The sequence below is a fragment of the Ambystoma mexicanum genome, chromosome 4q, assembly GCF_040938575.1.
Source record: "Ambystoma mexicanum isolate Mex_15411 chromosome 4q, UKY_AmexF1_1, whole genome shotgun sequence".
NCBI lineage: Eukaryota > Metazoa > Chordata > Amphibia > Caudata > Ambystomatidae > Ambystoma > Ambystoma mexicanum.
Genome location: NC_090928.1, coordinates 363,046,610 through 363,062,678, shown reverse-complemented (window position 1 = coordinate 363,062,678; position 16,069 = coordinate 363,046,610). Strand labels below are relative to the sequence as shown.

At 45.3% G+C, this 16,069-nt stretch overlaps 1 protein-coding gene across 2 annotated transcripts in view; it reads left to right on the top strand.

Moving 5' to 3' along the window:
- LOC138468519 (centromere protein H-like) overlaps positions 1-16,069 on the top strand; it is a 655,463-nt gene that overhangs the window by 79,280 nt on the left and 560,114 nt on the right. For both annotated transcript variants that reach the window (XM_069609017.1, XM_069609018.1), the window contains exon 2: positions 4,866-4,994. In XM_069609017.1, the coding sequence (XP_069465118.1) occupies positions 4,866-4,994 (129 nt within the window). The remainder of the gene's footprint in view (positions 1-4,865; positions 4,995-16,069) is intronic.

Here is a 16,069-nt window from a genome sequence, read left to right as displayed (position 1 = left end):
CTCTCAGAATAGTGTAATTATCAGGGACTGCTAGAGACCAGGCTGGGCCAGCGGCCTCGTGTAGCCATGATTCTGTAATGGCCAGGAAGTCAAGGTTACCTGTAAGGATAATGTCAGATATTTCGGTTGCATGTGCAAATAGCGACCTTGCGGTTATGAGGGCTCCTTTGAGGTTAGGTGGTTGGCTTTCTGGTGCTAGTGGTACATTGGAGCTAGGCTTGTCTGTCATAGAATGCCAGGGGGAGTTAAGTTTTTTAAAAATTTGGCCAAGCCTATATTCGGCTCTAAGGTTACCTTGTGAGTTAGGCTTTTTTTTTAGGGAATTCAATTGCTCTACTTTTTTAGCGGTTAGTTCGTAGAGCTTAGATAGACGTGCTCGCAGTCTTAGGTTTCTATCAGTGGTGCTACATGGGACCTGTGCGATAGACGGTTCTTGCTGTGGACTAAACCTTTGTGAGGATATAGCTGCTATGGTGAGGCAAGTGGGAGTACTGTTTAGGGACGCCATCGTGGTTGTTGGGCTATTAGTGATCAAGGTGCTGATCTGTGAAGCTAAAATAGTATAGCTGGCTATGAGTAGCATTCACTGCGCTATCTTTGAGAGAGCACCTGGTAGGAGTCTAATTTGGCATCAAGTGTACATATTGAGAGTAAGTTTTGAGCAGTTAAGGGGGACACAGTGGATCCAGGATAATTCAGGAGAGGTACGGTAAATTACAGAGAGCAGATAAATCTATTTGCAAGTACTTTTGGGTACAGAAAGTAAAGAAATTAGCGCAGCAGCTTCATAAATGCTCCTAAACAAGCAGTAGTGCATAGAGGAATTGAAGGTGGCATAGATCAAGAGTAAGCACAATAGACTTCAGAGGCAGCAATCCATCAATCAGTAATGCACAGCGGGCTGAAGTTGGGCTCATGCGATCGCAGGCTAAATGCATGACGCAAAGGTTAGGGCACAAGTGGGCTAATTGCAAACTGCATATCATGCTTTTACATAAATGCTACTTGTAGTTTATAGGCTCAATAATCTAGATGTGCAACCTAGAGGGTTAGTCCGCGTGGCAGGTTAAATACATATCTCATGTAGTGGTGCACAAAAATAAAGTCCACAGTGTACAAGGTGGGTGCAGTAAGTAGGCACATACAGCTGTGTTCATGGAAGCAGGCTCAAGGTTTAGCTACAGTTTAACTACAGTTCGCACACATAGCATCGCATGCATATACTATAGGGTGACGCAGTGTGTCAGGGTAGCATAGGTTAGCTCTCGCAATTTGACTGAATAGACGTGTATTAATATGTTGAAAATTGCAGGTGCAGATTTACTCACATGGCAATATCTATGTTAGGAAGTACAATCCTACTATGTCACATGCGGAGCCTCAGTGGTACATGCGGGTAGCAACAGAGGTCTTACCCAGGTAGGCTGCACGGATGGTGTAAAGGGTTCAGGAGAGTTCTCGGGTCGGAGGGGCAGCGTTCATGGCCCAGGCTCAGATGGCTCGGAACAGGTGCAGAAACAGGCCTTCTCCTCATGGGCCTTCTCCGTGGAGGGCTGGCTTCCTCCTGCAGGCTGGGGCTTGTGGGGGATTAAGTAATAGGGTTGCTTGGCAACCAAAGCCTGGCCTCTCTTTCATGCCGTGTCGGTCGGCCATTTTAAAATCAGGCTGGCGTGTGCTTAACGCTGATCGGCAACCAGCTGATTAGGATTCCGGTGGAGGGCGGAGAAGCGTGGGTTGTAGCTCACCGGGGTATGTTTGATGTAGCAGTAGCTTGCTACGGTGCCCGCTGCAGATAGGACTCCTGTCCTTTGCAGCTTGATGCGGGCAGTCCAGTGGGGCAGCTCCTAGATGGATGGAGCAGAGGAGTGGCTCCTGCCCGCTCCTGGGATTCCAACTCCTGGGCATAGTGCGTCCTGCTCAGGCCTCTATGTAATAACGGCATCTGAGTACTTGTACTCTTCACTTCTTTGCGTCCAGCACTTCCTTTTTTCCTTGCTATTGCCACCCTGCCAAACCTACTTCTCAACCGAGGTCCCCACAAACTTTCCAGGCATTGGCGAGTCCTCCGGTTCCTGCTGCGCCTCCCCATCATCCTCATTCACCTCCATTGTGTCCCATTAGTCTTCCCCCAACTCTGCGTCTGTCAGACCACCCCGTCCCGTACCCATGCTTTCCGCTCGCCCATCACCACCTCCCTCCTTTTCAATGTGCACATTCTTTCAGTTGCACGGCCATCAAGAAGTTAGCTCCTGCTCTCTCTTCATCAACCCCACCCCCTTCTTTCCCCTCTACCTCTTGAGTCGCTCAGTCAAGCCAATTCTTCCTGTGTAGCCTCCAATGGATCTCCTTCTGAACCATACTGTCCTAGGGCGGAATAGTGCTTGGTGCCAGTATGGAGGGAGGTCGTGCAGTCGCTGAGGTGTGCATGTTGGATTTGTATACCCCATGGCTGGGGGAGGGGTAAAGCCCGATTTGCGGGGGTGTAGCCCCCTTCTCCTGTGCTGTGGTGGACATTACATCTAGGGCGGTCTCTGCAGTGACCCTGCCAGTATTCTGAGTCTCACCCTTATCAGGGACATCTACATCTTCTGTCATCTTCCATTAATCCAATATCTCTTTTGAAGCTGTTCCCCTTTGCATTTAGCAGCTAGAAACGTGGTCATTTGGTCTAGTATCCCTCTATTGTGGGTGCCCTGCTCTGGCCAGGAGCAGGGCATCCCCCTTGTGTCTCCACCACCCATTGTTTGTGGTACTTCTCTATTTTATCCCTACACAATGGCAATGCACTATACATATATTCAAAGGGCGCTCCTCCTCTCATCTTTGCAATTTGAAACCCCCCATCTTTTTGAATATATGCTACGTATATGGGGCTCCTCGTTTTCCTTTATCTCCTTGTCGCAAAACAAATGGGGACATCATCTTCCCTCAATCAGCACGTTTTCTGCCACAAAATAACAATAAAAATAAACACTCCCTCACACCATACCTCTCATTATCCCTTGCAAGGGGTGTACTCGCATCTGCGTGTTAACCCAAGCTCCTCCATCACAGGGTCCCAATAATGGCCTGAACTCTCCCAGGAGCTGTGCCCCGCTTCAAAGAGCAGACAGAAAATCTGTAAAAATGACTCCTGCAGACCTCTGCAGTTTGCACGCTTGGGATTGGTCACTGCAGGTGGCCGCAACCCCTTTATAGAAGTGGCCTGGAAACTTCTGTCATCGCGGGGGTTGCTGGGTTCACGTCCGGCTCACCCAGTGTAGGAAAGCCCCACCTAAATGCTCACACCAGAAAAAATACAACCCGCTAGGGGAAAAAGGCCCCATACACCTCTTGCAAGGATTACAAGTTTTATTTCCACACAAAAATGGAAGGCGCCAACAAAGAACTCTGCTGCCATGGAACATTTTGGCAAAATCGGCATGAGCAGTAGATTATAAGTGTGCACAGCATTATCAGTGACATAATTACATACAGTGGAAAACCATGCGGCTGGTTAGTGAGACCCTATACATAGGCCACCTGCTCCATAGGGGATGCCAGGCCATTGGTCCCAGCCCCGTCTGTCCATCTTCTTCCACGTGGGTGATGCAGCATTCATCCCGAGCTAAGTAATTGGCAATTTATTTGCAAGCTAAACATCTTTATCTACGTGGCAATGCACCTGGTACGCACAGACAGGTGCCCGTGGGGGAGAAGCTAAGGTCGTACTAACACACACTTCACTCGCTCCCAGACTGGCCGCCACCTCTCCAAGGTCTTCCACACTCGTTCTGGGCTATATTTCATCCCTCTCTGCATCTCACAGCACAAAACAGGTGTCCCAAAAGTGAAAGCAAGTGGGGCCTGCTTCCTGATCTTTCCTGATCGATCGGGGACCTAACAGTGTTATGATCAGTGGTCTGGGGCTGGCTGGTACCTTGGAATTCAGGGGTCGCATGGCTAAGACACTTGGGTACTATAACTTGGCGATGGAGGCCCATGCCCTCCTCATGGGATTGTGATGTTCAGACGCGCTGCCCTTCTCCCATGGCCTTGCAGGGCACATTCCTCCCAGGGCATGAACTTCGACAACAATTTGGACCAATGAAGGGTTTTATGGATTTTGCAACTCTGGCCTTTCTCATCAGTCTCTGAGATGCAACCTATTCCATTGCTCATGTTCGCGACCTACACCTGGAATGCTAACTACCTTGCTGCGTATAAGCTTTGTGCCACAATATTGCTGCTTGTAGACAAGATGGAGCTTATTTTCGCATGGCATTTATTCTCGCATTTACAATAAAGGGAATCTCATTGGGCAACACTGCCCATAAGGTGCTGTGTGCTGCCATAGGAAAATGCATACAGCCCGAAAGTTATAGGAAACTATAAATCCAAACCTAGACTATGAAGAAACATCCAAATGTCACGCATAAAAAGAGGAAAAGAAAGTGTGAGAGGGGAAACAGATTACCACTCGCACAGGAACATGGACATTTTTTTTGCCAAGGCCAGCAAAATGTTCTGGGGTTAACACAGGTGAGGAAGATTTATCATAGAAATGAAAATGTTACCTTGCAGAACGCACAAACTCCTTGTATTTTCTGTTGTTTTAGCGGTGACATGACCAGCAGTGGAGTAACTTTGCTGAAAGTGTTGGGTGGGACATGGCATCTCAATGAAGGGGGCCCCTGTCAAATGAGTGGGCCAAAATGGTGTGCCACAAAGGTTGGGGGTGGGTGGAGGACAAACGCCCTTGTCTCCGACCCTCATGTTAAGCACATGATGAGCAGTCGCCAACCTATTGTGTTTCTGATGATAGTGTAAGTATTTTCTCTGTGTTGGGTCCTTTTTTCATGTAATGCATGTTTTTGTTCTTACAGGGAAAGCCTTCCTGGACTGCTTGGGAAACCAGAAAATGCAAGCTTGCCGTTAATGCAAAGTACACTTAGTAATAATCCTCCGAAGGTCGAAGAACCTGAAGTCTTGCAGACCGTGGCACAAATCGTTGGGTAAGAACATTTACTAATTCCACATTAAGGGGTGGGGAACATTTCTCAAAACCCATTTAACCGAGTGCCACAGATAAAAATGTGGGGGCCCCACTTTGAGCCATGCTGATGGCCGCACTCCCACCCCTCCAAGCACCTCAACAAAGCATGGGCTGTGCCTCACAAGCCTGGCCTGGACCACCAAAAAAGTGCAATTCCTGTGATTAACACGTTTCTACAGGGGAACACTGCCCACAGCACTGGTTGAAAGTAGGGAAACATTAAATCTTTCTCCTAGCATAGAAAGGGTCTGATTCCTGACACCTGAATGTGCCAGACACCTCTGTGCATTGTCAGTAATATTATGCACAGTAATGATAATATTATGAAACATGTTTATGCTGGCCCTGCCAATATATGCTAGAATCCCCATGTTGGAGCAGACTCCTGTTGGCATTGCTCTCAAAGTCAGTAGAAATGTCATGCTACAGGAAGAGAAACACGTTGCTGTTGGCCGCAAAAATGCTTCCCACCCCACCATTTTAAAACACTCGTCATGTTGACTTTGCCATTACCGCATTTTCCCCGGTAAGAAAACATCTCCTCGCTGTCTGCATAAATGCCCCCACCATGTAAAAACACAAATGTTTACTTTGTCCATCATCCGAGTAAAACATGCAATGCCACATTAAAGAGACATGTCCTCTGTCTGCACAAATACCCCATCCCCCAAAATGTAAGCACACACATCATGATGATTTAAAGTGCTTAAAATGCCATGCCACAATAACAATGTCCAGGAAGCCTACCCCATTGAAACCCACACCCATCCAAAATCCCCGTTCCATGTCTTGTCCCAAGAATGCCAGTGTAACATGCCAGGTCACTGTAACAAAACATAAATGCTCCAATGCCACATCGGTACCATCCTCACACAGACACATTTGTGCAGTAGCACCTGGAGCGTTACAAGTGCTAGATGGAATTATCAATAAACGATCTCGGACCCAAATAACCGAACAGACTCAAATAACAAATAATACTTTATTATCAGCTCAAATAAAGCAGGGAAATCTGGTGAACAGACAAATTGCAGCTCACACACACAACTAGATTTTGATTTATCCTTCAACGAACATCAACTTTGATGTCATCCTACATGTAAAACCTATTGGATGGACGGATTGGTTATGGGAATTTATATACTTGCATATCTTTTAGTTTGTAACATAACTGGCTGCCATTATCTGGTAGGCACGCTTCAAACTGCCACTAAATATGTATAATACAGATGAACAGTGGATGAACAGTGGAAGAACAGCAACAGATTGATTTCCTGCAACATTGTATAGTACACTGCTACATAGGCCCTCATTATTGGTTGGCATTCTCTCCCAACATTGGACGTTGGGCTCGTTAGCAGCACCCGAGCAAAATGAAACCCAAGTGCGGGGAACAAGGTCAGACTACTACCCAGACTACTACCCGCTTGGTCTGTTAGCCTACCATCTCCTCAGTTAAGCTCTAAGCCAAGGTTTCCTCTTTGTAGTTGACCTTGCTGTCTGTTCTCTTCTATGGGACTTTAAAGGGTGTGTAGGTACATCACTGTCTTAAGTTGGAAACTAATGAATAGTCATTGTTTTCGAGCCCTGAATCACGTTTGAGGAGACCACGATGTTGTCCATTTCAACCTTTTATTTGATGCTATTTCAATTCTACTTGGTGCAATTACTCCTCTTGGTCTCTGGAGACTTGATGGTTCCATCTCACAGATGCGTTCTGCATCTTTGATTGTTCAATACTTGGCACTTGCAAATGTGTTCTTCTTTACTTAATCTAAGAGAAATAGGTCATGCTTATCCTTTTAGACTCGCATTGCGCCTTGCAATTATTTCTTGATGTAGCATCCTTCAACCCAGTCCAATAGACCTTCTTTGTGTCTCGTACAAAGCTGTTTTGGGACTTTTAGCTCTGCAAGCCTGGTCGCTCTCTGAAGTAGTTTGGTTGCTCTTAACAAGAGTTTGATGTCCATATTTTCATTATGGCCACTCTAATTGAGTTGAATTTTCTCCTGTACTGTATCTATATATCTCATCTACCTTGTGTTTCTGCAGATGTACTTTTATTGATACTATTCTCACTTATATTCTCAATGAATATGGTTTCTTTATGTTTGCATACATGCTTCTCTTATTACTTGAGTTACATCTTCATTTGTCAAAGTTTTTGCATATCATTTCAGTGCGTCCTTGCATCTCCTCTTAATGACGTCACTTTGCTCTGGTCTAATTTCTCTTCTTCCTCTTCTCTTTCGAGTGGTGTATTTAGGAATCCTTCCACCATGTCAGTGGGAGAGTCCATTTGATATGTTTGTCTGAGTGTATAATATCTCTCATATCTCTGATGTAGTATTGGGATGATACCCGTTGTGCTCTCTTGCTGCTATTCCAGTATGATGAAGGTGATGGGGCGGGAACTAGAGATGAAGTGTATATCTTTCCCTCTACGTCCATGTTTATCTTTTTTCCATACTTTGGTTTCTTCGGAATCCATATCTTTGTCACCCCCCTCAGGTCACCTGCATTCTCTATACGCTCATCAACACTCCAGGTCATGTGACAACATTCAGTCAGTTGATTTGAATACCCAACATCCCATGTAGTTGCTATGATCCTTGGGGTAGTAAAACTTCATTCCCAGGGGACTTCCTTTCAGGTTCTTATGGGCGGTGCTTTCAATCTGTGTGTGCTCACCTGTCGCAGCATTCACATCGATCATTATCTTCATCCCAGTAGCTTTTTTTGCTGTCTTTTTTTTCAGTGCCCTATAATTCTTCTTACAAGAAGGAATCATAGCAAAACCAACACTAGTATTGTTCCAAGCAGCTAAGGCATTTGCCAAGGCCTGAATCCATGAAAACAGATATGCAAACCAGTCACCTAGTCTCTTCTACTTCTTCCTTCATATGCAGGGTTGACGGCATGGTTATCGCCTCTGTCAGGGTTCAATTAACTCCATCATGGGCAGGCATGTATGTGCAACAGGAAGTCCCAATCTTGGTGCACACATCACCTTCCAGTGCCGTGATGAAGCCCAGGAGGGTCATGAGTCTGAGAGCCCTCAATTGTTCTGGAATCACATTAAATCCTTTGATTGTTGTTTGCAACAGCTCTCACCTGGTTATTTGTAACCACTTGGCGTTCACTGCAGTCTATATTCCTGGCATGAATATAGCTGTAAATATTACTGCGTCTTACTGAACAGTTTGTGTTCAGTTGGAATATCGTCAGGCCTTTTATTGATTTTGCTGACAAAATTGTTCTCGCTTCAACCAAAGGAAGTTGAGCAACTTTTTTATTTTATTTATTTTTTTCTTTGATGTGCGTGCATCTTTGCAAAATATTCAGTATGGAGATCACTTTGGGGAATTGCCAATGCAGGAACATGTATGACCATGATGGGACATATTCCTCCCCAATTCTTAGGCAGCTGCATGTAAGCTCTGGATCCACAGGCCCAATAGTGGTCCATCAACATGACAATTCCTCCATTTATTCCTGGGACTTCAATTATCTGCTTGCATTCCTTATTTTCCCCCACTTATGTCAATCGTTTGTTTCTGTAGCACAATGTGGCATTCTTCATTGGTAGTATAGACACGGGTCCTGCTTCATTATTTACACATGTTAGTGGTTTTGCATACTTGGGCTCATGAGTTTATTTTTTTTTTTAAACTGTTTTTATTAACTTTTTCAATGCACTCACAGCAGGCCATGTGCAAAATAGAATAAAGCGAAAACGCTTAACCATGCCCCACCGTGGGACACAACCTTCCACGCCGCCCCCAACCACCCATCGGGCTCCTTCCAGGTTATACATTCATGCAACAATGACACGTCGGAGTACTCCTAACACACAAAAGGTTCAAGGGCCCCAAAGGCCCTAATATTATATAGGACAAAACACCAAAACGAACCCACACCAAAGTAAAGTCTCTAACCAGTCATTGGGGTCAAGGATCCCTGACAACCGCAGGGGTATCCTCCAAGTTATCTTGTGACAATGAATCGCTCTCGCAGTTCAATTTACAAAGCATGTAGGTCCTGAAGGCCAGCCAATAGTCCTTGGGCCTGCTGTTAAGGGGAAGCGATTGATTGTACTGCTTCTCCCTCCGCTCACACATCGACATATTATTCACCCATTGATGTAGTGAAGGAGCTGCAACCGCCACCCCCCCATGTGTGCACCACTAATGTTCTAGCGAAAACAGAGGCCACGCCGACCAGACATTTATCACTATATGATTGCAGTTCCACCAGTGCCAGCAACCAGGTTTCCGGAGTAAAAGGGATCGGGCCTCCACCATCTGCTCCATGACATCCGCAATGGCCACTCAAAAGGTTTGAATGTGAGAACAGGGCCAGGCCACATGGTAAAAATCGGCTGGGGTTTGTTGACATCTCTTGCAGTTCAGGGACCTGAGTGGGAACAGTTTATGTAGAGAAAGTGGAGAATAGGACAGTTGATGTAGAAATTTAAAATGGATCAAGCGAAATCTATTATTGATGGAGATCACTTTGGTCTGAGCAAGTATGAAGCCCCATTGGGCCGCTGACAATGAACGTGCCATACTGTCTTCCCATTTGACCCTATATGCAGATGAGAAAGGGGACACCAGCAGTCGAGTCAAGCTGTACAAGGATGAAATCATCTTTCTAGGGGATGTTGGGGCTATAATGTAACCCAGTATTGGGGAAACCTCAGGAGCATTTGGGAAGTCGGGGCCACCGCGATTTCAATACCTCCCGGAGGTGAAAATACAGCAATAGTGACCGGGGTCCAGTCTCCCCTGGCCTTGAGATCCTCACAAGTTATACATTTACCCTGTGGTGCCACATCTCCTAAAGTGTAGATTTGTAGATTCTGAAAGTGTTGAATAAAGATGTGCTCATATGTAAGAGGGATCCCATGGACCCTATATATGGCCATCATGGGAGAGTACCACAGTCCCAACCCAGGCCCTCTTCGTTAAGTGATCCCAAGCCTTGAGAGTAATCTCCAGGGGTTGGACTTCTGCCCTCAGGTGCCGCTCCCGGGCAGCCCATAAGAAGTCTCCGAGGTCATCAGTCTGGGCGATCGACCTCTCGAGATGCGAATGAGGAAAGTTATTCGTCGGGGACCACCACCAGGTTGAATATTGGATCTGAGGAACAAGATGGTAAAGAAAAAGGTTGGGCCCATGAGTTTAGACATTCATCATTCACCACTTGTACTATCTTTACTAGAGCTGTCATCAATAAGTGCTCATTACATGCCAGCATTCCATCTTCCCATTCTATGCTGGTTGTTACTCGTCCACATACTAATAGCTTAGGTCTTTACCAGCATCCTGCCAATCCTGGTGTCTCCCATGCATCTACACAGTCTAGTCTCTGTTGCTCGACAATCCTCATCTGGTCTCCAGTCATACCACTAACGGAATACATAGCCATCCTTCTTGTCCATCCTGGGTTATTTTCCATTTGCTGGGTTATCTTCCTATGGGAATGCCTTTCTTGATCTTCATCTTAGTATTGCCCATTTTCCTTCAAATTGTCCTCTTGTTGTGCACACTGCAAAAGGACTGCAACATCTCCCATCTTGTGCAGGTATTTCTCTTGCAAAAAATATTCTGGCTCTGCTCATGGCATAAGAGATGAGGGGACACACGTAGCAGCTTTCATCTGACATTCTCCTACCTCCTCCATGTCCTGATACCACATGTTATTCTTTAGATGGGCTGAATTGTCAAGTTATGTCTTCATATCTTCATGATATTCTCCAGCATCTCTCCTCAGTCAAATAATTTGTTCAGAAAGATCAGGGAAAACATGTTTTGTGTTTTTGTTAAGGATAAGAGATGTTTCATTATTAACCACTGTATCTGTATTTTGAATGATTATCTGTAAAAAGGCCATCATAATAAGGAAAACAAGACGATTCATTGTACAGAATGAGGTTACAGTTAGTATTCCAAAGAAACATATTGATTTTCTTGCTGGCAGTGAAAATTCCGATTCTTTTTACTTCAACATGTAATTTTTGTTACTTCTATAAACCACACTTTTTATATCAGAAACTGCAGAATGATCGCAATTATGATCCTGAAAATGATTGTAACCATGTCCACGTGTCCTCTTACTAAGGCTGGGTAAGACTGCAATATGCAAGTAAAAACAGCATACAAGAATCTGTGCACTTATATTGTTATAGTTAATGTCAAAGGTATTTGTATACCAACATCATCAACGGAATTGGTCCTCAGGCGGACCTGTAAACGAAAAGGCGGGGTGGGTTAGTAAGAGGGAGTAGGATAGTGAGAGAAGTGGTGTCCTGTTGGCAGCTTCAGTTCGGTATACACCGTTCGCTGAGCTTTGGTGCAAGTATTGGATCGATGTCAGGCCTCGTGCTGTTGGTGCGGCTTATGTGTTGTTTGTTGGTGTGATGAAGTGCGTATGACTTCCTGTGGGAGAGGTGGTTGTGTAGGTTTTTGTATGAGTTGGGTATGCAGAATGTTTGAGCTTTTTTGGTTAGTGGGTTATATGTCTCGCAGCTGACCTTTGCAGTTTGGCTAAATGACTAGGGTTAAGACTCCTGTGTGGTGGGGCAGTGGCCCCGGTCTCACAATTCACTATATTTCACCATACAATAGACCAAGATGGAGGCTATACCTAGAATTGAGAGTCCTGTACAGTGGGCAAAGGCGTTGGTTCCATAGTAAGTGGGCTTCCACCTATGAAAGACAGAGGTGGAGGCTACACCTGGATTCAAGGATTCTGTAGAGCAGGGGAGAGGCCTAGGTTTCACAATACATTACACCATACAATAGAGATCGATGGGCGCTATACCTGGATTGAGTGTCCTGTGTAGTGGGGGAAGGCCTAGGTTCTGCAGTGAGTGGGTTTTAAAGTGTAATAGACAGAGGTGGAGTCTGCACCTAGATTTGAGAATCCTGCAGGGTGGATGTGATGCAGGCTAATGTCCACAACTCCATCCAAGCGTGGCACATGCCAACATTCATAGTCTTATCTAGATGCGGCGCAAGCGAATGTTCACAAATCTGTCCATGTGTGGCACATTGCCAATATTCACTGTCCCAAATAGATGTGACGCAGGCTAATGTTCAAATTCTTTCCGGGTGTGGCCCATTGCTAACATTCACCATCCTATCTAGATGCGACGCATGCTAATGTTCATAATTCTGTTTAGGCAACATAAAAGTGGAATGTGCTCCTCTTTTAGATCCGGTTCATCAATACATTGTTCCTTTTACCAATCTTAAAATAGTTCTAGAACTGTTAAAAATGTATTTGTCCTTCTCATTGGCTTTCAGAATTTGCTTTGAGAATTTTTAAAGATTAAAAGTGACCTTATTTTGCTAAGTCTTTGGTTTGGCTCTCAGTAGCCGATCTCGTCATTCGTGGAGCTTCTTGTCTTGCTTCACTTTCAGCAGATGCAGGAGGGGGGGTCAGGGTGTCTTCTTTGTACTGCTTTACATCATGCAGATGTAGGCACGCTGTTCTGCCTTGCAGTTTTACAGCTGTAGGAGTGACCAACTCTATTAGGTACAGTGCTTCAAAGTGGGGCTTATTGCAGGTGTGGACAAAGCCCCTTTCTAGCATGACTGGGCTGTTTTGGCAAATCACTGGGATCAACTGTTTGGCTGTCTTCTTAAATCTTTATAACCCTCCCTGTGGCTTTTGATCTGTTGAGAAATAAAAGAAATACTAGCGGTGATATTTGTCAATCCTGCATCTCCTCAGATAATGTTTTTGCTACACTGTGGGCGTTCGTTCCCATTCGACGGGAGGATCAAGAGGTATTCTCATGCCGTGTCCGGTCACCAACTCCTGAGGAGTCGGATGGTGATCTCAGCCAGGCTAATTTCTGATTGCAAATGGGGCAAGGGGTAGGCAATGCAGCCATTCCTTCTTTAATGTGATCTTAATCTTTGCTATCCTTTCTTTAAGAAGTGGATTTAACCCTTCACAAATACCATTCACCTGCAGGTGATAGGCAAATGAGAACTTATGCTTGATGTCTAAATAAAAGGGTGACCTGTTCAAATAACACATTTACAAAATGCGGCACATTGTCAGACCGCAGGACTTCACACACACCCATCTAGGAAATGCCTCACGCAAGAGAAACCTGGCAGCACATATGGCATTGGGGTGTGTAAACGAACCTGCCCCATTCCATCTGGAAAAGGGACATACTACCACTAAACATATATCCATTACATGTTTGCAACATCTCCACATAAGCTATGTGTAGATGCTGAAAAGGACAATTAGGTCTGCGCATTGCTCCTCACACTGTTCTCGGAGTATGCCCAGCTGTGAACTTCTGGCATACAATGCAGTTCACAATAAACTGTGCCACATGATGTAATACATTTGGTGAGAACCAGTCTTCTGCGATCATGGCAGCAAGATTCTCTAGTTGTGTGCGCAGGGTAGTGAAGTTGCTGCAGCGCCACCTTCACTAATGCTAGAGACATGACTGGCATTCCAGTGCTATCTTGTCTCCATATAGCCTCAGTGGGGGATAAAGAACACCCCTGTCTTTTTCCATAAGCCTTGCTCTTCTTGAGGGGCTTGAGCTTGTAATTCAATTAACTGTACAATGGATAACACAGTAAAACCTTCCTTTACCATCCTACATCACCCTGTCCTTTGCTTAGCACTTACTACTTCAAAATCAGAAAAGTTTGGGAAATATGCTACCCTTTTGGCATCAACATCTGCGGCTTTGTTACCGCAAGAAATCATGTTTGCCCTCTTAGTATGGGATGCACATTTCACCATGGTGATAGCCAATGGGAGCTTCAGTGCCTTAATGAGTTTGTCCAGTAGACGCATGTTGCACTGGTGTGCCATCTGCACGGAGGAATGCCCTTCCGTTCCCAGCAAGACAATCCAACATGTAAGGTTGATGTCACATAGTCTGAATACACTATCGCTTACTCATCCTCATATGTTAGGAGTGCGGCGATGCTACTAATTTTGCAGCCTGCTCTGAACAATGTGAAGGCAGTCTTGCACTTGTCATTACTTCAAATTCATCACTCTTATTTAACTGTACTACTGCCATTCCCATGTGTCTTTCTCCCACCGTTTGGTCAATTTTCAAAGAACCGTCAATGGTGAGTATTCCACCCCCCCACCACCCCCAGAGCATTTTCTTTGACATGGGGAATACGTCATAGAATTCAGTATACGTTGTGCAATTATGTACATAGTCTTCCTTCCCTACTGGTTCTGCCATAAATGTCTCTGAATTCACTATTTTACATCTAAAAACTTTGATCTCTGGGTTCAAAATAATTACCTCCTATCCTGATACTCTTTGTGGAGTAAATAAAACTACCCTCTAGGCTCAAATTCCTAACACAGAGGCTGTACAGATCACTGTTTTTAACTCTAAATCTTTCGGTCATCTCATCTGTCTGTTATCTTACTTTTGCCTACCAACTTTATTTTCGTTTGGTTGCAAACATGGGAAAGCAATACAGAATTACAAGTGCTGTGGTGTTTAGATATTGGATGGAACAAAATTAAGAGCATCTTCCCTTCTACCTTATTTGCACGCTTTTCGTCCCCCTGTCCAAGTTACCTTCCACCTCGGTACCGTTATGCCAAGGAGAGTTCAATTTTAGATAATGTCTCGTAGGACCAGCCGTGACAGGTGGGACTTGTGCGTTTGTGCTGGAAAGTCCCGGTCATAGTCCAGAATCGGGGCCCAAATGTTTGTGAATCTGTGTAGGAGGGCTTCCTTTGCAGCAGTAACCTTTTCTGCCACCAGAATGTTCCATATTATGATCCACCAAAGGGTCAGTGAAGAGCCTTCTGGGGTCTTCCAGGTGTGGGCGATCATAATTATCACTGTGAGGAGCAGCTGGGTGATGTTTGGCTGGCACCCCCTTCCTTGGGTAAACCTCCTGGACTGGGGAACCAAGGAGGACCACCTCAGGAGTCTTCCCCAGCTTGATCTCGGTAATGGCCTTGATTGTAGAGAGACTTTGGTCCCAGAAGGATTGGGCGATGGGCAGACATGTGCAGGTTGATGCCTTGCATCCCACATTTACGCCAATATTGTGGATGCAGTGAATCCTCAATGTGGTCGAGCCGCACTGGGGTGGGGGGGGGTAGTACCAGCGGAGGAGCAGTTTAAGGCATTCTCCGTTTGATGCACATCGAGGAGGAAGAACCTCTTGTACAAATGTCCACCCAGGTGTGATCCTCGATTAAGTATCCCAGGTCAATTTCCCATTGTGCCATGTATGTGAACCTAAGGGTCAGCATGTCCTATTACAGTAGTTTACATAGATTGGATGTCATTTATCCAGTAGTTTCTCCCTGCAAGGTGAGCTTGTTGGGGCTGAGGTCCTGTGTCCCCCAGATGGACCAATGAGTGAGTGTACGTGTGGCAGGGCTTGGCATAGGTGAATCTGTCATTTTCGGTTAGCTGGAAGGCCACTCTACAGCCTTCAAAGGTGCATGGTTGGCCATTTTCAATTAGTTGTGCTAGGGTTTTTAGCCTCCCTCTCACCCAGTTTCTAAAGTTTATGGGGTGGATACTGTGAGGAACTCATGGCGAAAACAGTAAAATGGACACAAGTGATCCAAGTTCAAGGGTGTTTATTTAACTGTATGCATGGTGGAGAAACGGTACGCAGTGATAAAATGACAGCAAAAATGTCGCCTGTATAAAAAATTGCGGCTAAATTGCCGTGGTTTGACCTGTTAAAGGTATACCCCATTACACCATTTAAGGGGAGTGGGGGTTGGAGGGGTGTCCCCCGCTCCACTTAATGGTATAATGGGCCCAGAGGTTGCGGGGTGTCCCCCCGCATCCTTTACATGGATTGCGGTAGCAAAACCACAGCCTTATTGCTGCAATATTTTGTGTCCACAGCCATTTTTGCTGCGATTTTAACACATGGAACCGGAGAAACGCCTAACCTAAATCTAAAATGGGAACAAGCATTGACCATCAAATGAAAAATAAGGCAGTCCTTGTTGCGTTGTCAAATCATAAAAGGCCTATACTAA